Source organism: Etheostoma spectabile, chromosome 4 (assembly GCF_008692095.1).
Source record: "Etheostoma spectabile isolate EspeVRDwgs_2016 chromosome 4, UIUC_Espe_1.0, whole genome shotgun sequence".
Lineage (NCBI taxonomy): Eukaryota > Metazoa > Chordata > Actinopteri > Perciformes > Percidae > Etheostoma > Etheostoma spectabile.
In genome coordinates this window covers 8,203,729-8,230,006 of record NC_045736.1, presented here as the reverse complement: position 1 = coordinate 8,230,006, position 26,278 = coordinate 8,203,729, and the positions used below count along the sequence as shown (strand labels likewise).

General features: G+C 39.9%; 1 protein-coding gene across 3 annotated transcripts in view; it reads left to right on the top strand.

The window, feature by feature from the left end:
- ppp1r16b (protein phosphatase 1, regulatory subunit 16B) overlaps nt 1-21,547 on the top strand; it is a 79,786-nt gene extending 58,239 nt beyond the window's left edge. For all 3 annotated transcript variants that reach the window (XM_032514866.1, XM_032514867.1, XM_032514868.1), the window contains exons 4-11: nt 5,960-6,105; nt 9,091-9,194; nt 13,893-14,017; nt 17,487-17,612; nt 17,698-17,773; nt 18,182-18,311; nt 18,662-18,809; nt 19,662-21,547. In XM_032514866.1, coding sequence (XP_032370757.1) covers nt 5,960-6,105; nt 9,091-9,194; nt 13,893-14,017; nt 17,487-17,612; nt 17,698-17,773; nt 18,182-18,311; nt 18,662-18,809; nt 19,662-20,129 — 1,323 coding nt within the window. In that variant the 3' untranslated portion in view covers nt 20,130-21,547. The remainder of the gene's footprint in view (nt 1-5,959; nt 6,106-9,090; nt 9,195-13,892; nt 14,018-17,486; nt 17,613-17,697; nt 17,774-18,181; nt 18,312-18,661; nt 18,810-19,661) is intronic.
- The last annotated feature ends 4,731 nt before the right edge of the window (nt 21,548-26,278 follow it).

Sequence of the window (26,278 nt, the reverse complement as noted above, 5' to 3'; positions counted from 1 at the left end):
ACACACACACACACACACACACACACACACACACACACACACAGCTTGGATGCAGCTATAAGCGATCCATGAAAAGGTGAAACAGATCAGCAAAGGACAGATATCCACTTACATGCTACAACATTGACTTACCTGTATCGGTAGTAACACTCCCACACCAACACAGACCTATAATTTTTTTTTATTTTTAAAACACAGTGCTATCTTTTGGTCTGAACACCCTTTAAGGTGGAGGGAGATGTTATTGTTGCACACATCCGCCTCATGTTGTCATTTAGTTGAGTCATCGGTCACCGCTCACTGGCTATCTGGCTCTGCGTTCTGGTGTTTTGCTTCAGAACATCGGTGTTGCTGAGTGGGCACGATGACCCAGAACATCAACAGACAGCTGAAATCACATTTAAAAACATCTTATTTCACTGGTTTTACCCCTTAAATATTTATGCAGTGATGACAGAGACGGGTATAGAGATGACGGAGACAGGCTTTTAACTTGTGCTGTAATGATCATCTGCAGGATTTGAGAGTAGAAGACCGCAACCCTGTGTGGTCCCAGACAGTTCATTAGTCATTCAGCTCTTCATTACTGCAGCCTTTGAGGAACTTTAAATCAGACCTGCTAGCCTTTCAGAACCATGTTCATATTCTCAAAATTGGAAGTTTCTACACACAAGACCCCCTTTCCTCGTCATGATTTGCATTAGCCCTATCAGCAAAATTTTAAGCCCTTTTATCCTTTGGCGTCCTGCTGTCTCAGCCACCTGGTCCTGGTCTTGCTCACTTAGCTGCTCACTATTTCAGTTTCATTGCCAGCTCTGTCAACCATGGCCCTCATGGTGCTAGCCCTGACAGAATGTCAGTCACAGTCTCTGCCTTATTTCGTTGACATTTTGCTCCTCAACACAGACCACAGTCCTCTCCGCCCACTGATTGCTGATTGCTGAGACTGTTGCTGTTGTTTTCCAGCCACATAATCTGCGCCTTTATCCAAGCCTTCTTGTGTGAATAGATTTCACGAAAGGCACATTATTTTCTTACTTGCCTCATTGTCTTGTTGCCAAAACAAGAAGAGTGGAGGCTGGTGGGATTTACAGGAGTTGGCTAGGCTTTGGTGGAGTGAGTAGTTCCTAGATTAAAAAGCTAAGAGATTAGTTTAGTCAGCTAGCAGGTGGGCTGAAGTATGGGGGTTTATTCAGAAGGAGGTTAGGAGATTAGCCTAATTGTTGGCTGGCGTGTAGGTTGATATCTCTTGGATCTTTTTTACGACATCTGTCATGCCACTGCTGCAGGCTGGAACTTTAAATACAAGGTAATCCATCAGTGTATCAGATGTCTTTGACAAGCTTGTATGTCTCTTAAGAATCTTATGAGGGTGTTCATTCCCCTTAAATTATATCCGCAAGCTTGCCAATTACCAGACCCATAACTTGCTCTCTGAATTACCATCTCTGTGTAAAAAGAGGAAGAAAATGCCTTCATACATGCATGCCCACACACATGGTGCTAGTCTGTCTTTTGCCTTGAATCTGTTGTCTTTGCTGCCCCTTTAACGTCATTGACACCGGAAGTAGTTGACAAAAATAAACCAGTACCACTTCTTCTTTTGGGAAGTCAGAAGAAGGTCTCGTAAACCGTGCTCATTCTCTCTCTCGCCTAGGTTCAACTGAATTTAAAGCTGTGTCTCTCACACGAGTTTCAACTGAATTTAAAGCTGTGACTGGGTTGCACAGGAACCATTCACACCATTCTGCAGATTGCTATAGAAAAGATTCAGAAAAAAAGATAAACCTCAAAGTGACCTCATCCTGTGCTCTGTGACTGGGACCAGGATGTTCATGCTCTACTGCTTCATGCCTTTCTTTTTCTTTTCATGCTGCCTGATTGCTCTTAGTATCCTTTAGCTCTTTGTCCTTCTCATGTACAGTAATGCCAGTTATTATCTAAGTTTTCCTAATATTAGCCACTGAAAGTAACTGGTGATACCAGACCAAGTAAGGCTGTAGCAGCAGAAAACCCAGAGGAGTGAGGGGGAATTTTACCGCTTTTTTCTAACAGCAAGATTATGTTATTTCTTCTTTTGAGCTACATTGATCTCATCCACGCTTGTCGCCAAGTGTTTGGTCATTTTTCTGACTCTGGCACAGAAATATAACGTCCACATTCCTAATCCTGCCAGCAAAGGTCTGATTGGGTTGGTTGTTTTTTCATAACAGGGAAGTATCTGTCAATGAGAACTACACTATAATTATTAGAATTGTGGAAAAAATATATAAGGGTGTGTAACCAGGCCACATAATGCCAGGTGCGTTTCTGCTGTTTTCTACTTCTACATATTAAAATGATCGGCAGCTCAGACTTTCCACTTCTTCAGGAAACCTCACTGAAACAGTGTCTCTGTAGCTAGATATGGATTGGCTGTTAGTGGTCAGTTAAAGTTAAAAAATAAAACCATCTCAAGAGGAAATGCAGAAATAATTCTCATGTTAATCTTTTCAACTCTCTGTGAAAAAGCGGTAATCTTACTATCTACTTTTCACCGTGACTGAAGTGTTACTCGCAGGATGTTTGTCAGCCAGTAGCGTTTCCAGTCAGTCAGAATTTGTTTTTTCTATGCATCTGTTTCACCTTATCTGCTTTCCTGCTATCTGTCCTCTGCATCTGTGAAGTGATTTAATTTCCTCTCTTGTGTTGTATTTAATTTATGTGTATTTCCCCCAAACTCCTGTCAGAGCTGCCTTATCTAAGTAGTCTTGGCAGTTTAAGTTACAAAACTCCAGAGAATTTCACTCAACTCCTTTTCTCCTTATGTGGTCTTTTAATTGTTGTTTAAGAATTCAGATTAAGATATTTTTTAGACGATAGACAGGCAGAGACAGAGATGGAGTACAGGTGACTGAGGCCGGCAGGGAAGTATGTGGTACTAAAGGTGGTGTGTCATCCATTAAATCATCTCACAGTTACATCTGGTTGCCTCGTCACAAAACAGCTTCTGTGCATATTTCTTGTTGACTGGATTACATCACACTCAAGCGTATTTATTTTCAGGAAAGCAACATTTACTATTTGCTAATAGAGTTGATTACTGTGTAATGTTCTGTTGTCTTGAAAATATGGTTAGACATTTTTGGACCCATTCATTTTTTATATATTTGTGTGTTACTGGGGCAAATAGCCCATTGTCTAAATGGTGCTAATAAGAATGTCTGCTGTTGCATTTTCCAATGTGAATTTAGGCTTTTTTCTGATCTCCCCTTTTCTTTCATAGCATTTCCACCCTGTTGCTTTATATTCATGTTCGTACCTCCTCTCTGTATCACATGACTTGCTTTCGCTCCTAATCTCAGACACTAGAAACCTCTAGAGATTGCACATCGCTCATCCTCTATGTAAACCCATGAAAAAGGAAAAACAATCTGCTTTGCACACCACAACAAGATTTCTTTGGTGAGCATTGTGCAGTGTGGTGGAATATTTAAAGACGGCGTGTAAACGGGGAAAAGTTATTTTTTTAAGGAAAATAAGTTTATCAGATGTGTAACAGCATCTCTAAATAAATTGGGTCTTCAAAGTGAATGCGGCTACCTAGCAGGAATGAAAACAGTCAGAAGCTCTGTGCAAGCATTGAATGCCAAACACAAATTTGATATGTTAGTGCCAAGTGTGGATAAGCACTCGTGTCACCTCAAAGCTTTTTCATGCTTCTTGTGGACGACGTGCGTGGCCGCAGCGAACCGTCTGGTCTTTCACACTGAGTGTGGTCAGAGCGGCTCAAAGAATGGACTTCTTCTCTCCTGTAGCCAATAATTGCAACACGGTCTATGCGACCGAGTCCGCATTGTTACATAATGTTGGAGCTCCGCGTACAGTCGCCCAGGCCGCTTTTGCGCCATATCTCCGTCCACACTGCACCGACTGCGCTCGATGCTAAAAGCATGAAAACGCTTTTACGCAGTCTGGACAACTTATCAAGTTGCACCAAGTAACTTTTCTGTAACTCTTTTGACACTGCACAAGTCTGAGCCTAATGCTGTCCGATTAATGGAAAGGTTATTTATTTCATGTCTGAAAACAGCAAGACTTTGGCTCAGCAGCACAACCACAAGAGTATCTTGCTCTATAAGTTGTTGTTTTTAACAATGTTTTTATTTATTTTTATTGCAAATACAATTTTCAACCCCTCTTCTTGTTAATTTTATATTTGTGAATCAGTGACTCATGTTATCCCTTAATTCTTACAGGTTACTTTATTTTTTAAATTCATATCAGACATTTTGTTGTGGGAGGATTTTTGGTGAAGTCCTTGACCATTAATGTACATTATAATACCATTAATGTCTGTAACTCATTAATAGTAATACTGAGTTTGGCTGCTACTTGGCCAGATAGTGATGTTGGTATCTAACTTCCAGCCTGTCCTCTCTGCTTTAGAAATGAACTTTGCTGCCTCCCATTTTAGCAATATAAATCAATATTAAATCAAAATAAAATAAGAGTAAGTATTGATTTGTATGTGACATTTTGTTTTTTATTACTCAAAGTTTTCCTGTGACCTAAACCTTTTGGGACTTCCTTTCTAAGTCAGTTGTAGCTGTGGCAGAGACTTGTTGATGTTAAATGCTGTAAGAGAGGTTGCTGAATGGGTGTTAGCCCTGTGTACCTCGCCTATTCACAATGCATGCTGGGATAGGCTGCTGCTTCCAAGAACCCTTAGCAGGATAAGTGGTTTACACTATGGATGAATTTTTTTGATTATTTTCAACAGTCTCGCCCCCTGTTTTTCTGTCTTTGTTTAAATCTTTCGGATGGTAGAATTAGGGGTTAATAGCAAATTTCATCATGATTGATGTCTCGTTTTCATTTTATGGCTTCTCATAAAAGAGAAAGTGCACACACACACGCACACACACAAAAACATGCAGCTGTTCCTGGGAACAGAAAATTATTTTCATGACTTTTCTTCTTCTCTGGGTTCCAACATTAGATTTGATAGATCAGATTCAAACCCACAACTTTACCAGCACAAATAATAACATTGGCTCCTGCTGAAATGCCCCTCGCAGACTTTGGAAAAAACACTTGCTTTGAATTCTTCATTTTTCTGATTGAGCCTGACCCTCCTGCTGTGAGAAAGTAATCACATGATTTGACTTCATAGCTGCTTCTTGCACTGTCCTCCTCGCTCCATTGTTTTTCTCTTTTGTTTTCTCGCTCGTCAGTGGCGTAGCACTGCCACACACACACACACACACACACACACACACACACACACACACACACACACACACACACACACACCAATTAGCTCTGATGGAGAAAACTGCTGTTGCTGACAGCAGCTAGATTGGACAATGGTTTACATGGAAAAATTCCCCTTCCTCCCCACCCTAAAATCCCACCCAAGTTAACAAGGAAAATACGTTCTGTCCCTTTCTGTCGTTGTCTCTCTGTGGATGGTTGTGAGTTATGGGTGCTACAATGACTGTGTCCCAATTGGTTTAATGGGTTTTCAGTTTTTTTCACTCTGCAATATGCACTTCAGTGACTTTTGTAGAGATACTGTTTGACTTGGTACAGTAATATACTTGTTGTTTGTCTGTGCTCTGGTGACCAATGAGTCTCTTTTTGTTTCTTTTCTGCATTGATTAAAGTGCTGAAGCATACAGCATCAATGCAGCACTGCTGAGTACTTACTGTTTGAATTAGATTCTATATTAGAAATGTAGAGCTTCTTTTCAGCCAACATTTAACTTTCTGCTCTGCCTTCTTGCCTCATGTTCACTGAATATAATTTCTCTCCTCTTTATCGATTTCTTTTTTGCTCCCTTTTTTCCCATCGTGTTACATTTCTTCCTTCATCCAACTTAATCTAGGGTATTAGCAAATAATACAGTATCAACAGTTAAACACATGTCTTCTTTTCCACCTCTCCCCCTCCCCCTCCCCCTCTCTTTGACTACAGTGTTGTATAGATAACTATGAAGAGATGGTGAAGATCCTGCTGGACCGAGGAGCCAGCGTCAACGCTCAGGACAACGAGCTGTGGACGCCTCTGCACGCCGCTGCTACCTGTGGCCACGCAGGACTGGTCAGGATACTCATTTCACAGTAAGACATGCAGAGACACTACACCAGGGTTTCCTGCAGCACTTTATAGTGGAGGTGAACAAAGTCATAGTAGAATGTCTAATAAAATAGTCTTAGTATGTGTAAAAAAGTGATGAAGTCATGATGTAGTATGTTGAAACAAATCATAGTATAGCATGTCAAAAAAGTGATAAGAAATTCATAGAATCCAGTGTTTCCCCTGCCATTCAATTATTTTACATTAAACTACCGATATACAGTTAAGAACTTAATGACTAAGAATGAGTGCATTGTCAGTTTCCTTTTGAGAGTTTCTGTTTTTATTTCTTGTTTCCCCTCACCTGCGTCCTTTGATAACAGCTGACAGTAAGTTGACATTTTGACAGTGCTGAGCCAGCTCCAAAAAACTGAAGAAGAAACAACAACAATCCTAAAGCAAAAGCTCTTCGTCTCGCATGTGACCCACACAATCCCAGGCCGTGTGTGCGTAGCTGGTGTCGGCAGTTAAAAATTACATTCGCTGGCACATACACTCCGCTAACTGTCCGCATACATTACGTGTTCAATGTAGCCAAAGTCGTGCAACCTTTCCTTGCCTTGTTAAACTGCTAAATAGTTGTGTAATAGTGATGTGTTAAATGATGTGTAATTCAATGTTGTTATTAATTATTTAAAAAAATGTTTCTGCACTAAACCACAATGGTTACACTGTTACGTTTTTGAACACCCTCATAAATAGTTATGTGATATGTAAATCAATGTTTTTATTTTTTCAGCAACACCACCACCTCAATAACCATAGTATATGCATCACCTCAATAACCATAGTATTTTGTAAAAAGTGATTAAAAAAAAGTCATAGTAAAGAATGTTACATTTTTTTTCTAAAAAGTATATATATACACAGACATATATATGTTGAAAACGTGATAACAAAGTCATGGTATAGTATTTCGAAAAAGTGACAAAAAAGTTATAGTGTAGTACATCCCAAAAAGTCATAATATAGTATATCAAAAAAGATAATAGGATAATATGTCGGAAAACAATTCCTTGTATAGTATATCCAAAAAAGGCATAGTTTAATATGTCAAAAAAAGTGATAACAAAGTCATAGTATAGTATTTTTGAAAAACGTGCCAAAAAAGTAATGGTATGGTATATCGAAAAAAGTCATAGCATAGTGTTCTATGGTTAAAGGTTAAAGTGTTGGATGTTGAAAAAAAACATCATGAACCAGGCCAGCCTGGACTGGGTATTAAACCTGGGCTATCCTCAACAGTTGTGTGTTGCCAGCAGTGCAAACCACTTTGGTGTTGAAAACAGTAATAACATAGCATGTCAAAAACGCCATCCAAAAGTCACAGTATAGTATGTCGAAAAAAAGTCATAGTTCTGTATTGAAAAAAGCCATTGAAAGGTTAAAGTGTAGTATGTTAAAAAATAATATATAAATATATCATGAAGCAGGCCAGCCTGGACGGGGTATTGAACCCAGGCCATGTTCAGCATTGAACACTTTAAACTGGTGTGTTTCCAGCAGTACAAACCACCATGCCAGTGTACCACAGAATAATTAGTGTTGAAAACAGTAATAGAATAGCATGTGAAAAAAGCCATCAAAAAGTCATAGTATGGTATGTTGAAAAAAGTGAAATTGGTGTATGTAAAAATAAGTCATATTATTGTGTGTCAAAAAAGTGATAAAAAAGTCATAGGATAACATGTCAAAAAAGTGACAAAAAGTCATAGTAAAGTATGTCAAAAATAAGTGACAATAAAGTCATAGTATAGTATCGAAAAAAGTTATAATATACTATGTTGAAAAAAGATATTAAAAAGTTGAAGTGTAGTGTGTTGAAAAAAAATATATATATATCACAAAGCAGGCCAGCCTGGACTGGGTATTGAACCTGGGCCATACTCTGTAGTTATGGCTCTTTGTTGTAGTTATATGATGCCAGCAGCGCAAACCACTTTGCCAGTATGCCACCCAAAAAGTTGGTGTTGAAAAGCGTAATAGAATAGCATGTCAAAAAAGCCATCAAACGTCATAGGATAGTATGTCGAAAAAAGTCATAGTATACTATGTCGAAAACAGCCATTGAAAGGTTAAAGTATAGTATGTTAAGAAAAAAAACCTGTATATACATATTAGGGATGATCAGAGTACTCGTCTGAAACGAGTATCCGGTACAGATAAAGCACTTTTGCCGAGTACAAGTATCATACGAGTAATATGGAGTCAATACCGTGCTCGATTGAATACATCCTCAACTGGCTGCGCTGCGTTCTGTGATAGTCACACAGCCCCCCCCCCCCCCGCCTACAAACCGCTCGGATCATCACACACACACAGACACATGAGAACTGCGCTCTCTCTCTCTCTCTCTCTCTCCTCTCTCCTCTTCTCTCTCTCTCTCTCTCTCTCTCTCCCTCTCTCTCCTCTCTCTCTCTCTCTCCTCCCGCTCCTCATCATCAGGTCCGCGGGTCGTTCTGTTAACGTTTAGGGTTTTTTCAGCTTCGTTTGATTTAACTTTGGTTTGTAGTACTTACATAGTAACCAGTAGATTTCTGGTGAACGTGGGATCAGACATGCTGCTTGGTTTAAATGCAACTCCCGTTGCGTCTCTGCCATCGGAGATTTTTATTATTTTTAACTGTCATCAGAGAACTAAGTCATAGTATAGCATGTCAAAAAAGTGATTAAAAATTCATATTAAAGTATGTAGAAAATACAGTAAGTGGGGAAAAAAGTGATAGTACAATATCTTAAAAGTCATAGAATATTATGTCGAAAAAAGCCGTTGAAAGGTTAAAGTGTTGTACGTTTGCCAGTATGCCATAATAGAATAGCATGTCAAAAAGTCATAGTATAGTATGTCGAAAAGAGTCATGGTCGAGAAAAAAAAGTCCCCATGTTAGCCATGGATTTTTTACATTTCGAATATTTATTATCTTACAAAAATTAATATTCCAAAAATTATTTATCTTTCTCTACCACAGCGGTGCAGATTTGCTGGCAGTCAACTCTGACGGGAACATGCCATACGACCTGTGTGAAGACGACCCAACACTGGACATCATCGAGACAGCTATGGCCAACAGAGGTAGAGTAGAAATGTTTGAGGAGATGCACGACCTCAGACATCAGGGTTCATGGACAAATCCTCAGGGTGTAGCTCTTTGTTAATAAGCACAGACATCTCATTTCGAGCATTGCCACCTTTCTCTGGCAGGTTTTATCAGCTCTGTCAAGTACGCTAATTACCATTAGCTCCATGAGTTGGTTCAGCTGTCCTGTCCTGACGTTTTAATGTTTTAACGAGACACTTTCTAACAAGAATCTTGGGGGAAAAAAAGGGTCTTAAATTGCACTTTATGGCTACATACATGATATTGTGCCACTGAGGCTAAAGCTGGCCAGGCTAAAGGTCATCACCCTCACCAGTTGATGATCCCTGTGAAAGTAAATAAGGAAACAACATTGTTCTTGTGTGGCAGTGTAGAGCGAGTTAGTCCTTGAATTATTTTTATGGTTAAAATAATGTAAGATTGAACTGTTATTTCAAGAGAAAAAGGCTTTTTTAGATGAGGATAACATTGCCCTGGGTTGCTGGAGTGTAAACTTTACCAAAATCCAGTAAGTGCAGACCAGAGCTGCTAACGGTAAACTGTGATAGCACCCAGGACCCGCATCTATGCAGTGGATTTAAATTGGGCTTTTTATTAAACGTTACTGGTAACCCTACATATGAATACACTTAGTTATTGATGTGCTCCTTGGCTTTAAAAGTAACGCTTAATTATTACTGTAGCTAATTAGCTGGGCTTGCTACAGCTGCAGCTTACGTTAGAAATAAACACATTGTTTAATCCAGTCCTTACACTTCTAACATCCTCCAAACTCTTAAAGTGATAGAGTATTGCCATAGCCCCATACACACAGTTTAGCGTGTCACACCTACCATGCCAAGTAATGTTTGCTAAGCTATGTTTGGACAGTTGCTGTTCGGGGGAGGGGTTTAGCTAATGTTCAGTGTTGTACAAATATGTGTATTTGATAGTTGTCTATAACGCTTTCCTTACTAATAACTAAAAAGTATAATTCTTCCTTAACCGTAACAGCAGGATAAGAGTGTTTGAAGCTTGTTAAATTATGTTCACCCCAGAAATAGATCGTTGAGGAAGATGGCAGCGTGGATGTGACCTCGTCAAGCACTTAGTGTCCCGCACCGTTTCATGATTGAGACTTTGACAAGCTCTGAGATAGTCACAGTTCTCTCACCCCCGGCAGGATGCAGATTGGAATACTGTATATTCATGCTGTATCGCCGTAAACAAACACTGTGCAAAGTTTGACGTGACTGAGAGAGAGTTCAAGGAGATCAGCACCGACGTGCACGTCAGCGAGGGAAGAGAGGGAAACTTGTGGTGTGATTTACATGTTTGTATTTTAGTCTGTGTTTGTGTGGTATGAAGAGAGTAGGGGTGAAGGGCAACTTTGTTAAATCACACTCAACCTGCTTAACATAAGCTCTTCTTGTCAATGTTTTGTTTTCTAATCTACAGGCAGACGTGTGAACGCTCAGTCAGACACAAAGCAGCTAAAGCTGTGGCTGCGGGGGTTTTGAGTGTGACACGCTGTAGTGTGAATGCACAGGTTGGCTGCTGAAATGTTGTTGGCTTAAAGGAGTAGTTCAGTTTTTTTTGGTAAATCTTTGCTTTCTGGTGGCGAGTTAGATTACTGAAATGTCTGAACTAACTGATGTCCCTCTACACGCCTATACACTCGCCTCTTTCGTTGAGCTGTGACGTTTAGCACACAAAAGTGTATCTTATTGTAATGCTGTTTCGTTAAATGCCTCTTAAACCAGAAATATCCTTCCTTATCTAGACATGTGACACACAACATACTGCTGAAAAAGCCACTGTTCCACGGCAGTATTTGGGGTTTTTGCTATTAGCAGTGTTGAAAATGTCAGTTGGATTTTTAATGAGGTTTTCTTTCTTCTGGAACATGGCCTGAAAGTTTTGGTTTCACTTTGGCTCTCTATAGCGATCTGCTTTCGGGCCAACTTGCAGCTAAATCGACTAGCATCCTATTCATCTTGTTTGTTTACTATACATTGGTGCGGCTGTTGGTTGCTGTCGATTTAGCATGTGTACATGCTAGAGAAGTAGTGACAAATGAGAAGGTTGAAAAATAATGGCGTTTTCCTTGGTGAAGGTGCCCTTCAGCATGAAAGTAAATCCCAAAGGCTTTATATCAGAGCTGCTCAGTGGTAAACAAGAGAAATCTGTGTGGAAGCAGGGTGCTGCTGAAGAGCATCATGACTGCTCCGTCATATTTCCCTGGACAATTAAAGGTCGGACAGAAAGCCCTGTTATGGTAATTACTGTATTGTAATCAAGTGCAGGGTTAATGATTTGATAGTTGATTGATAGTTTAAACGGTGCGGATAGGGCACGTGACACCACATTGTGTGGGTTGTATCCTCAGTGAAACAATATTGGAAAGACAGAGGGAGAGGCTGGGGGCTCAAAGAGGGAAAACATAGACCGCCGAAAATGATGTTCTCAGTTTACAGTGGGATTCTCGAGCCGCAGAATGCAGATAGCGGTACAGTGGGTGAGAAGAATGCTTAATAAGCCGATCGAAGGGAGGGAGACAGCTAATTGCTCCCGTAATGTTCTCAGCACTGTACTGCTGGATTAGGAGTCTCTCTCCAGAGACGCCACAGGGATGGGCACACCTGCACTCTCTCTCAGACACACACACACACACACACACACACACACACACACACACACACACACACACGTTGGACTTTCATGGAGCTTTTATCCTATAATATGGAATGTATGAGTTTTAAATAGCAACGCTAACTCTCATAGGCTGAGACAACTGTCAATCAATCAAACGCCCCCACAACATACCACATTTAAGACAAAATCTTAACAGAGTTTGTGTATATTTCGAGACAGAAGTTTGGCCTCTTTGCTTATGAAAATAGATGCGGATGGGAGTTGTAATTAAGTGTAGTGTATCTAGTTGTGCCTTTAGCCACAACTATGCAGCCATCTGTGAGTGAATTAGTCTTAAAATCTCAAGAGTATTTATTGCAGGACGCAGCTAAAGTTGAAGTTTAGCTCCGAAAAACAGGTCCTGGGAACAGTTAGGTGTTTCATGATTAGCTTGTTTTCTTATTTATGTGATGATATATAGTCAGTTTTTCTTTAAACAACATTAGTTATAGTATGACAATGAGGAATGTTTGCCGTATTGTACATTTTTAAAAACCTTTGTGGGATTGCTAAGCTGTGGGGCATCAGTGTAGCTAAGAGACTGATGCTTACTAGCAGAAACAACAGAAAACACAGGAGAAAATAGAAGCTGGAGGATGGCATTTCATTAAAGTTGACAAAAGGGACTGTCATCGCCCTGATTCCTGCACCTTTAAACACCCTCGGGCTGTGACTCTGGTTGTGAATTCAGAGAGACGTACCATTTTTCAGAATCAATGGCCATCACATGTTGGTATGGGTCATGGCTGAAAGAAAAGACACTGGAAGAAGAGCTTGACTTTAATATGGCGGGGATATAGATTTGCCTTGAGCTTCACTCGCCCAGGTTCAATTAATTACTCAGTGTCACAGGAAAGGTCTTAGGGCTGATGTACTGACAATAACATTTGCACAGTCACGTGATTCCTTCCCTCTTTCTATTTCAAGTAAAAGTGGCAAGTTTCAGGAGATTGTCTTCCATGCTCCACAAATCCCATAGGTACAATTCGTGAGCTTTTATTTCTAGTTGCTGTCACTTGGACATGGTCGTGTGACAAATAAAATAAAATGGGTTGTTTTATTTTTTTAATGAAGGAATCAATCAGTGGATTTATTGTAGTTTTATTAATTCACATATTCAGTCACACTGCAGGAAAATGAGAGTCACAGTTCTGACTGACAGGCTGTTTTCACCATTGTTAATCTGTCCTTAAATTTGCTGGACAGCACGGTACGTTACAGCTGAGCTGTGGGGGAAGAAGTCAGGTGTGGTGGTCACAGAATAGATTCCTACCTGGCAGTCAAAGCGTTGGATTAAAGGAGGAATTTAGAGTGGCTGTGACAGACAGAATCACCCGAGCTTCAACTGGGCCAAAGACCATAAAACTCTTTGCCACAGGACAGTATGAAAGCCAGCATCAAAGTAATCTTCTGTATGCCACTTCAACAAAACAGTCTTTTCATTACATTTTTCAGTTATTGAAGATCCAAATACTGTACTGCAGGCAGCTCTGTGTTGATCCTACAAATGGTGTGCCCAGGTTGAAAACCTTGAAATAAGTATTAGAAAGTGAATTTATTTCCTTTAATCATTAACATTTGTTTGCTTTTTTTCTTTTATTTAAATGTTATAAATTACTTATGTCTAAGTTTGAGGCCATTATAGATTACTGCAACACAACAAAAATCAGTGTCTGCTACGGTCCCATTAAAACTTCCCTCTAAATCTTAAATTCCCCCCCCCAAAAAATCAATACTTGCTGAAGCGTTTATTATGGACCCCATGAACTGCTTGTAGAAAACCTCCAGGGTAATTTAAAAAAAAGATGTTGCTGTCAATCCAGGAAATGAATTTTTCTCTACAGCGTTCACTTTTTGATGTTAGTTTGTGTGTGCAAGCATTGTGAAGTGTTCCTGGGCCCTGCCCTCTGTCCCTCCATGTGGCTCAGATCAGTGAAGTGGGGAAAACTGTCCGCCCTTGTGATTGACGCTGTGGTTCTGCTTGTGCATTTGATTGACAGGCATCACCCAGGAGATGATCAACGAGACACGGGCATCAACCGAGAGAAGGATGCTGGGAGACATTCAGGAACTGCTGAGACAGGGACAGGAGGTCAACCAACAGGACTCTCAGGGAGCCACTCTGGTAAGACTTTTTGCTCATTAGTTTGTAAAATTAGTTGGACTTTTCTCTGCCAATATCAATTTTAAACAAGCTGACTAAATGTTTTTTGTCATTTCAACAATTAAAAAAATATGACTGAATCAAAATACCTCTTCTCTTAGGACCAGGGTATAAAGAATATGTCAAAACACCAGACAAAATATTAAAACAGTACAATTAAAGTTTGTTTTTAAAGTACATAGAAGGTAAAAATGAAATAAAACAAAGTAGCAGTTAAAATGTAAAAAGATGACTAGCATGGGTGTGCATTTGAGTCATTGATTCATTTTAGTACGAAGGGGCCATGTCCAATAATTATGAGGCAATATATAGTTTTTTTCCTATGGAGAATTATCTTGCTTAAAGGTTTTATTTGGGAAAAGGGTTTGAAAAGGAAGCAGGGGACACACCTGAGTGTGGCATTTAAAGCTGCTGCACCAGCAGCCTGTAATGACACCAGACAGGGTGCATCCATAGATTCATGCAGTTTATGTGCACCGACACCATTGTTATGTTGCCACAGAAACTGGGATTTATTAGACCAGACAACATTTGAATACGAATGATATGGCAATAAGGCAGGACATGATCCTAAAGCTGTTTGGGTATTTAATCGGGTAGACATGATTGATCATTACCTTGAGACTAAACACTACAGAGACATAAATAAGCTTAGTAACTCTTTCCCAGCAGCCTGCAGCCTGCAGTCAAGAGTCTAAGCTGTCATGGTGTGACTTATATGACAAACGTGCTGCAGAAACACACATGACTCTTGTAAAATGATCAAACATCAAGATCTGCACTAAGGGGAAAAATGGAAAGGGTGTGTAAAGATTTAGGGAACCATCTTCATTATAGATTTACCTTTTAATGATCATGCGCTCTGCAACACTGGCTCATAAGGCTATAAAACCGTTGAAGCTAATCAGGCATTTAGAGACTCATTATAATCTTCTTAAAGGCAAATCAGGATTTCAAATTGCTCTGCGGATGTAAAAGTGATGTGAGCACTGAATACACCTGCAGTCATGATGTTAGGTTAGAAGAAACCTTTAATGACAAATATGTATGCATGAAGGAAAACAATAATACATTGAAAATTGACTGACAATCATAAAAGCTAAATTATCACAGCGGAATACATAATAGTAATTTATTTTAAACAATCCACCTAGTAAATGAACACAAAAAGCTTGAAAAAAAGTGGGGGTGTGTGAAAAAAACAAAACAAACAATTCTCCAAAAAACATGTTGGGGACAAACACTTTTGCAAGATCTTGAATTCTTTTTTTATTATTTATTTACTTAAATTTATTTTTTTGTCAAAGTCAAGATCTCACAAAAGTGATTGTTCCAGTACATGTTAATATTAAAAAAATATATATATTTTTTGCCATTCAAAGTCAAGAGCTCGCAAATAAAACTCACTAAAGTGATTGTTCCAGCACATTTATTTATTTTTTTCTTATGTATAATTCTTTTTTCTTCTCCATGTCAAAGTCAAGATCTTGCAAATAAAACTTGAGATCTCGCAAAAGTACATGTTTTTTTGTAAATTCTTTATTTTTCCCTTCTCCATGTCACCTACTACATCCTTGTGTTACAAACTAAAACTGCTTTCATTCTTGCACGTTATGTCAAATGCATTAGAGAGGACCCGAGCATGCATGGGAAGGATATGGAGACACTTTCTTTTGCTTTAGATAGTGAGTCACAGCCACATGTTCCTGTGTGGATAATTCATTTGTTTTGGTTTTGTTGGTGATGTGTACCTACTAAAATGGTCACTGAGTTTGTTTTGGAAGGTCAGTGCACTAATGCATGAAAAAGTCAAGTAAGGCACAAACATGGCGTTAGCTATAATTTCCTGAGCAGGGCATATAATGTCCAATGCCTTAATGAAGTCTTTATTAAATATGAGGGATTTATCTTCGCTGGGGAAACAACGTGACAGATCACTGGATGAAAATAGCCAGGAGACATTACATGGTAGTAGTCCAAAATAACCCTGTTAAGCTTTAAAGTCTAACCACAGATTGTCTGATTGAGCCGCTTGTCCCCTTGCTTTAATACGTCCTGTTAATCTTCATTTGAGCATGATGAAGCAAACTAGAGCATGCAAATCTCTGGCAAAGAGAGGAAGATGGTTGTGTCCTTGTTTTTGACTGGCTCCCAGGAACAATGATTTTGATCCTGACGTTGCAAATGGGTTGATCAAACGAGAGACAATTTAATTCATACAGATATCTGTTTAATTTAACTGGTGCAAACAAATGGTACGTAACACAAAGTCATAGAGAATTATAGTTCCCAACATCAAACAAATTAACCTGCATTTTTTAAGATTGCTTCATATTATATTTGTGTACATGTCTCACAGATTCATTGATTCAAAAAACAGTCAAAAAATAGTGTGTTTCAAAACACACACTAATTGTTAATCTAATGATTAAACCCTGAACATACGTAAAAATGTCTAAATACCGGAAAGGTATCCTTTCATCCAAGAAATTCACTTTTAAAGTTGACCTTGTACAGTTTTCCCTTTTTGTTTCCTCTCAAATCATCTTATACCACACTCTTTGATATGATCACAGACATATTTTGTATCCGCTTGTGCAGCTCATCAAACCTATGATGTAGAGCTGAAACAATTAGTTGTTTAATCACTTAGTCTCTATAAAAGTAAATTATCGGCAGCATTAATCAATTTTTTTCTTTCTCAAGCAAAAATGCCAAACATTACTGGTCCCAGCCTCTCATATGTGAATATGTAATGGGATATTAAATATCTTTGGGTTTTGGACTGCTAGTCAAGATACCACTTATGGCTCTGGAAATTTGTGATTGCCATCTTTCTATTTATAATTTGTAATTTACCCCAATGTGTTTGTTATCTTTGGAAACTTTGGTCTAACCGCTAGAATTTAACGTAAAGGACTGTGGGTATGAACAGTGTTCCGCTGTACAACTGAAGTGTGCACCGACTAAGACTGGAGTTGATATCCTGATAAAATAGATATATTAATCTTCCCTTTCCTCCGCTCCTGGTGAAATTGTTTCCTCGTTGAAGTCTGACCTGGGTCATCTCAGGCCAGCAGGATCAGTTTGTATTGCTGACTGTTAATACCCGCCCCCGCCATCAGCCTAAAATGATGGCAGAGCCTTTTTACTATGTACTTAATCTGACAAAACAGTAGTGATTGAAGGTGCCCAGTATTGCACCCACATCCCCAAATTTGGACCCAAGTGAATATCTGATGTAGATTTTTGCAGGTGTGGCGTGATGTCCTATATGGTCAGCATTTTTGAGTTAGTATTACTTTATTATTTGGCATCTAAATTGTGTCTTTAGTGTGAAATCCATGCTGCACTTTATGCACAGAGCATATCTAAAGCAAATCCTGTGCACTGGAACAAATCTAATCATTGTTCCTCCTCTGCCCTCCAGCTCCACATCACAGCAGCAAGTGGCTACGTGCAGGCTGCAGAGCTGCTGCTGGAGGGGGGGGCCCGCATGGACCTGAGAGACTCGGACGGATGGCAGCCTCTTCATGCTGCAGCGTGTTGGGGTCAGGTAAGGTAAACATTACAGGAAACACATAAGACCACGCACAAAAGGTTTCTGAAACCATTAACGGAATTTTCTGCTGCTGTTCCAGATGCATGTGGCAGAGCTGTTGGTGTCTCATGGAGCCAGTCTCAATGCCAAGACCTTCCTAGATGAGACCCCCATCGGTATATTTACACCTCAACACTCTTTATCAATGCACCTGGTGGGGGTTAAAAAAACAACTACCTTACCTCAGCGCACTCATTTTCAGATTTTTCAGTCAATACAAGTGTTAACGTGAGTTAGTTCTGTTCTTGTTAAGGCAAATCTAGACCTTGTTTGTGCTGTTTTCAGTACTAGTCCGCTTCTGTCTTGATGGTTGGTAAATTCTAAATTGTAACGTATTACAACTTCAGTATATGTTAACAGTCAGTGTAAAAAACTACTGTATTAGCACCACTAAAGATAAGTATCTAAACAAATTCATTTTATAAACCTGGTTTTGTTTTTCTATCTGTAAGAGAGTAGCAAAACAAATTCAATTTATTTGAAAGGAGCTGACATGTCCTGTCCTTCATCCTTCCCATTTGAAGATCTGTGTGAGGATGAGGAGTTCAGAGCCATCCTGCTGGACCTGAAACACAAACATGACAATATCATGAAGTCGCAGCTCAAACACAAGACCTCGCTGTGTAGGCGAACGTCGAGTGCAGGGAGCCGTGGGTAAGTGCTGACATCTGCTGGTGGTACTACTGCTACTACAAATGGTACATGGTTTGTTTACTTTGATGTTGTTTTTTACCCCTAAAGAGACCTTCTTGTCCTTGCCAATGAAGTACAGTGTGCAGATTGGTTTCTGCCTTCCGGAGTGTTTCTGTAAATGTTTCTCGATGAGCAGAGCAGCCGCCCTTAAACTTCAAATGTGAAATTTAAGAAGTATAAACTATTCCAGACAGTTTAATCTAGAAATGAGTGGTGTATAAATTGTGATTGCGCTTAGAAAGGCTTTATTCATATTTGTTGGCATGTTTCTTTCATTCTTGCACTTTCTCACTGGAAACTCTTGTCCACAGGAAAGTGGTGCGGCGGGCCAGCCTGTCGGACAGACATAACTTGTGTCGGAAAGAGTACGAGACGGAGGCCATCGTGTGGAGGGGAGGGAGGGAGGAGCAGGAGGAAAAAGAGAAAGAATCTGATCAGGAGAATAACCAGGTGGTTAATGTGAGTCTTCAGGATGCTAGTTTTTATTATTATTATTATTATTATTATTATTATTATTGTTTAGTAGTAGCAGTATCATCAGGTAAATCCAAGCATAGTTATTTATTTGTTAAAGTTTTAAAAGTGGCATTTGAGAATTGATTCTGTGTTTTAGTCAATTCTGTTTTAATGTTTTAACTTCCTGCACAAAACCTATCAGCTATATGTGACATGACATAGATATTTTTGCACAGCCAGCAAGGCAGTAATCTTATCATCTACCCCACACATCTGTGTCTAAATGTCAGATTTCAGTGTAGGTGTGTCAGAGTTACGGAGGCTTCCTTCAAAACTCTCGATGATCAAACAGTTACACAGGAAGAAACCCACAATGGAAAAAAACTAAAACTGCAAGACAATCCTCCACAAACAGTGCACTCAATATATATACAGTTGCTTTTCCTCTACTGGGGAAAAAAAATTATATGTGTTTTGCTCCAACTATGATCACTATTGTAAGCACTACTAAGCTTCCACACACTGACTGCAACAAACTGAGGCATGTTATCAACAGATAGCTAGCTAATCAAAAGGTGTAAGAGAAACATAGGAATGGTGATCTGAAATGGAGGCACATGGTGGAAGAAAAGTACTTCTGACCCTTTTATCACAAAATGCATTGTGCAACAGGGGAGACTTTCTTTATATAATAGCGCATAAATGGACTTTTCCTCTCATTTTATTTGAGCTTAAGCACCAGATCAAAGATATCAATCTTCCCCTTACAGAGTCAGGCCGGCGTGTATTTAATTATCTAAAAGACAAGACTTATAGAGGGATTAAAGTTATCTCTATGTTCTTGATGTCCCGCAGGTCAAGCCAGTCGTAGCTGTGGAGCTGCCAGCTGTGGAGCTGCCAGACAAGCCCAAGCTGTCCACCATCCTCAAAGATGGCAGCAGCAAACAGAACGGGCTCATCTGCACGATGACGTCCACGCCGCCGCAAGCGCCCTCTAATGGTACCTCCGCATCGCTAGATTCCTCCACTCAGGAGGAAGCGTGTCCGAGAGAGCGCGCTCAGACTCTGTCCGAGCTCAAGAAACAGAGGTCCGCCGCTAAATTGTTGAATCACCCCTTGTTCAACGGTCACCTAGGTAACGGCTCCACAGACTCCTTCACTGATGCCAAAAACAACTCCGAGGACCCCCGCATGCCACTGGTCTCCTCCAATGGGAACACGGTTTACTACACGCCAGCCAGCGGCGACCCACCCCTCCTCAAACTGAAACAGCCAATAGACGAAGAGCAGCCGAAGGCGCAGACCTGCTGCTGCGTGTCATAGCACAGCACCCTGGTCGCTTGACCGTTGACGGAACAGCGTTTGCACAGAAAAGCAAGGACTGTGCTGTAAGAGTGACGAGAGGAAAGAAGGAAAGTGCGTTCCTGTCTTCTAACATCCTTTTCCTCCACACCTTTAAACTTCTCCCAGAGAATATGGCTGGCCTGAAGAAAGGTTTAGAAACTTTACTTGAGGGGGAGGTTCCCTGCCATCAGACTCCTGCTACAAAAGGAGACACATTCCCCAAACGCAGACGTGTTGCAAGCATAGCAGAGAAGAAGAAAAAAAGAACTGCGCAGTGTCACTTGGATTAAAATTCTTTTTCTTAAATGGAGTCTACCTACGAGACAAATGGATGGAAAGAGTGCAAGAAGCTCTGACTCTGGCCCTGCTGTCCCCAATTCACCATTTTAAGAATCAAAGTGTGGACAAATTGTATTTAAGCTTTTCACAGGGGAAAGGGTCGAAAAGTTTGAATCAGGAGAGTGGAGAAGATCTCAAGGTACAAGGTGCATGTTCTGCCCTCAGAGATGAGTTTTTTTCTACCTTACATGTTGATGGTTATCATGTAATTAAAGATTTTCTTCAAGGCAAACCACAATATTCTTGTCGTTTTCAAATGTGCAGCGAGGCCATCAAAGAACGGTCCACGGATGTATCGCATTACATCACGTTGTACTACAACATATCAGAAACAGTGAAACGTAGCAAAAAGAGATCTGTGACGTATCTGTCATGGTAAAATGTTGCCTGTGTGCGTAAAGTGAAGGAATGCCATGAATCAGTGGTAAAGCAGTCAGGAAGTGTACTTCTACAGCGAGAGATAACAGGCAAGACTGTAGTTCTGCACTAGTGTTTGAAACTGTCACTATATTCTGTCAACTATAGTTCACCTCACCGTCCTCTCATGTCAAGCCTGAACTGACAGGTCATGCTCTGTTTTATGCATAACCCTCTTTGTGCTCTCTCATTTAGGTAATTTAAGCAAACATGGTTTAAAAATGACTGTACATGTCTTTATTTATGAAATGAATGCAATGTGTAAAAAACATTATGGTTCCTAATGTTGAGTGTATTTATTATTTGGATGGTGTGTGTAGAGAGTGAATGCAATATAAGATGTGTTGGGGAGTCTTCCAGCAAAGCACCTTTTGAGATGGAACTGATAAAGTGAAGTAAGGGTTACTGGTTACTAAGTGTACATGTTATTAAAATCACACAAACAAGCCATCCTATATTGGATATTTGTGTCACTACAAATGACAGTGTTATTTGTTCATGTTTTGGGTTGTTTTTTCTTCTTGTGGCCATTGTGTGGCTTTGTCTTCTCCCAGTCACTGTACTTGTTTCATTAACAGAAATTGTAAATGCCATGTAATGTATTACTGTAAGTATAGTATGATTTGTATGATTCCCTCAGTTTAAACCCCCCCCCCCACAAAAAAAACATTTATCCACACATGGATTTGGTAGTCCCTGAAGCGAGCCCACACCGCTGTATCAGGTGGATCATGCCTTCAACATGAAATATAAAAAACTACTAGAAACAAAATGTACCAAAAGTATCTTCTCTGCTTAATTAAAGAAATAGTTGACAGGTTAGTTGAGAAGTTTGACAGCGCTCATTTATGTACGCTAAAATTATAGCTGGAGCCAGCAGCAGGTTAGCTTAGCGCTGTCTACCAGCACCAAACTATTTATTTTTGGCCGTTGACTTTGGTATTGAACCAGGAAATTACCTAATCAGTCTGGCATACAGCCTGTTGGAAAACCACAATTTTGGTTTAATAGACTAAACAAACGCAATGTAATGTGTTAACTGATCTTTTTCACAGCACATATGACTCGTCATAACAGGAAAAGCCCAGATGAAACTAATAACACTAACAATGGCTTCGTTCCATTAAGTGGACCAGGAAGCCTCTCCAGTGAGCCAGGGTGTACCAAACCTGGCTCACCTAAATCTTAATGGAATACATCCATCACTGTTATTAATTACACGTGTGCCTTTTCTGCTTTGACCTGTCAAAATGCCTGCTGCGTGAGCTTTTAAACATGCTGATAGGCAGATTTTTATAGATTCCAGTTGTTCCAGCTTCATGCATTTAACACACAGATATGAGTGTGATAGCAATCTCCTCATCTTATTCTCAGCAAGAAAGTAGATAAACATACGTATTGCCCAAAATATTTAACTCCAACCGTCTGCTTTTTCTTTAATCTCCTTGTGAGTGCCAAATACTCAACCATGAATAAAACAAGTTATAAAAGGACATTTTGAACTATGGGGAAAGACTTTCTTGGCGTTATGGTGATTTTTTTGTTTCCATCCCCTTTAAACATTGGATTACCCACAATGCCTCTACCATTTTATCCCGATAACTTCAACTGTACAGTGTCAAATATTTGTACAGATGCGTTTGTAAATATAATTGTATAATATGTCCTTATCTGTTCCCATGAACTGCAGTTACATGTCTGTGTTGTTACTGTTGACGAACATATAGACAAATACAATTAGCCACAGTGATGAACAGTGTTAGCAGAGATTGGGTTGTCAAGGGGGAAACTGAGTCTACTTCGACCCCCTCAGTAATCTGATACTCTAAAATCTATCTGCAAATTCAAGTGCACCGAGGTGTCATCATATTTAGTATGTTCTTCCTGCTGATGCGGTGACCAGTGTCTGCGGTTTTGTTTGGCTTTTTTTTAAATTTTAAGTTCTCATAGGAAGACGTTTGTTTCTTAACTCAATTTGAGGAAGTACAAACTAAGTCACATTCAAAGAGATTGTTACATCCACTTTTTGGTTCCTTATTTTTCTCTTAAGACGTGTCTCAGGCAGTGACATCATCTTGTTATGGGTCAGCTTAACCTCACTGGAGTTCCTCCACTTTGCGTTTATCCAAGCTGTTGCAATCAATGCAATTTAAATGTTAGTTCCGCTTCCTTATTAATCAATGAAATCCAGATCGCATCCAATTGTAATTTTGAGCTACGATCTGGTCAGTATTAGCCACGACAGTCAGCGGTTAAAAAGAACCCTGTGTCCTCATGGTGTATTTTGGCATGCTGTTTAGAAAATTATATATATGAAAAGTTTGAATATAGTGAATGAAAGTCTTAATATATTGAATGAACCTCAAATATATTGAATGAACGTCTGAATATATTGAATGAAAGACGTGTTGATGTTAGCCTGATGAAAGGGACCTGCCTGACCAGAGAGGTTGCTTTCGGTCTTCCACGATACAGTTACCAGCGTTTTGGTGGTCATAATCTCTTCATTGCTGACACCAGATTTCTTTCTGCTTCGCACTAGTGTCACGCTTCGGTAAGGATTAATCACAACAAAAACACAATATATTCAGACTTTACATAGTTATATAACTATTTTCTAAATGGCATATCATTATACTCATATATATTTGCTTGTGTTTGTCTGCAAGCCTGGTTGCCTATAACAATAAGATTATAAAGATGGAAAAACTACTGATTTTGTAATTACTGGAATATTGATGGTCGCATTAACATATTTTGAATAAATTGTATATTTTGAGAATTTTACATGTTCTCTTCTGAATTAGTAAAGCTGCATAGCTCTTGTTGTCAGGTATGATGGATTTCTTACAGTTTTATTAAGAATGTTCCCGGCAGGCCCGGACACCAGCAGAAGTGCTAAACATCATGGTGCCTGGGTAGCACGCCCGGCTGCGCCCCATGCACAAAGGCTCAGTCCTTGCCTCAGCATTCGTGGGTTCGAATCCAACCTGCCCTATGCTGCATGTTGGTCCCCTTCTCTCACCTTTCCTGTCTTAATCTGTCCTGTCAAATACAGGCCTAAAAATGCCCAAAAAATAATCTTAAAAAAAGAAATACTAGTAAACATCTCAGTTGGATTTAACAAGACATTTGAACACATCACCATAGGTATTTCATAGGTCAAACTATATGATTAATCATATCATAGTTAAAGCTGGCAGTATGCATAGTTGTCAGCCTCAAAAGGTGGATGCATCACTCGCATATTGAGCAACACCAACTACTCTTACTGTTGCTCATCTTTTAAAAGCATCATCACTTTCTTCAAACTGTATTCTGACACTTTATTGCTGAAGCCAGATGAATATACTGTGTGCAGCTCACGTTTGCATGCCACGTGAAGGTTAGGAACAGTTTCTCTCACTCCGACACGTCCGCTTCCTCTGCCCTACTTGAACAGCTCTTTTCTGTTGTGAAGCAGCCAGAGGCTGGACCGTCCTTCGCCACACAGCTGTCACGGTCTTGGCCCAGCATCAACTGCTTCCTTCAATGATGTCCTGTCTTGTCTTTTTTTCCCCTCTGTCTTTCTGAACTTCCTCTTCTTTACTGGCTGTGGGGTCAGCAGGGTCATTATTTCTACACGCTGCACCCAGCAGAACACATAACAGAGAGACAAGTAAAAAAAAAAGTTCAAAAAATGGAATAGTAATATTTAGTTAGTTTTAAGGAGCCACATTTTGAGGATTCTGAACATTTCTGCCATTAAACATGTACACTGTACTTTCTCCACTTTCTGTTTCTACTGGGGCAGCTCCCATGGAAAACGGCAGCCACTGGCTACCACTGTAGCTTATTCATCCCTTTTCTTCACTTTCATTGCTGTTGATTTTAGGGGAGTGCCCTTTTGGCAATGCTAAGTCTTTCTTATCAGTATTTACAGTCTACTGACTAATGTACTGTTTATTTTGTAAAGTGTCTTGAGTATTTTGGAAAAGCACTGTATGAATATAATGTACTATTGTTAAGTGTCAGCTGAGGGATTTGAAAACATAACATTAACTAATTTGTCAAACATCTCCATCAAGTTACAGTTCTCGATGCGTCTGGAGCAAATGTTAGGGAATCACCCTTTCATCCGAAGTGCCCTCAGTATGTCTACGGCATATAGACAGAGAGGAGGACACTGGTGATGAAAGCACATGATCCAGGCTGCATTAACCTCCTCTGCGTGGCCTGGCTTTTGCTATTGTGCCTGAGCTACACTGAGTCCAGGCCAGCTGGCTCAGGTCCCAGTCCTTTAGTCCTCTTCGCTGAAGGGAAAATTGAATCAGTGCCAGAATGAGCATACAGACACATACTGACCCCTCTGCTGGAAACATAAATGGAGGGATGATGATTTACAGCACTGAGGAGAATCCAGGAGTGCGGAGGATAAAGAAGGAAAATGAACCGATGCCAGGAGTTGCTTAGACACCGACCACCATGATGTAGGGATGGATGAAAAGAAGAGATGTATGCACTGATGAAATAAAGACAGAAGGCAATTGAAGGGTGGAATGAAGGCCTGAAAATGGGCCTACGCTGGGAGGAGGCCACAACCCTTGACCACCCTGCCAGCTTCTTAGAAGACAGATAGAGGAGCTGCACAAAAAGAACTCATGGATGGATCATTGGGTCAGAACTTCTTCCTGGTTCCCACGACCAGTTGGCCTTAACTGGGCTTCAGTGTCAAATTTTACCTGAATTGAAGATGTCTAAGTAGAGCGTGTCAATGTCTGTCTGTCCGTTGATAAAAGCTTATTGATTGAGGGGATTTACACTCAAAAGATTGAAGTTACTCACTCGCTCTAGGCATGAGACACGTCTGTGCAACAGCTACTGACACTAATGCTGACTGATGTAGTAGAAATAATGATCACAATATTAATTATTTTAAGCTGTACACTAGCAGCGTGGTCCAGCACAACTGAAATATCTATTGGATGGAGAAGGGATTTATGTTCCCCTTAGGATTAATTGTAGTAACTCCAGTGATCCCCTGACTTGTCAGACGACCATTCCAACACATATAGAAACTCTCTTTACACCCTCTGCCATTTCACCGCTCAATTCTGTAAAGCACAGGTAGCATCAGCACATTTTCTTACCATGCCTGTTTCACTCTCCTTTTCTTTATTTTTCACTTATATTGTAACTTTTGTACTCCATGTGTTCACCTTTTACTATTGTATCTGTGTGTTTTTTTTATCTTGTGTTGTTGTTGTTTTTATTGCTACCGCGGCAGAACCAATTGCCCCTCAGGACCAAATGAAGGTCTTAACACAATAACCAGGTCAGGTATGAATGTGTCCATTACTTTTGGAAAATGTACCAACAAAACAACTGACATT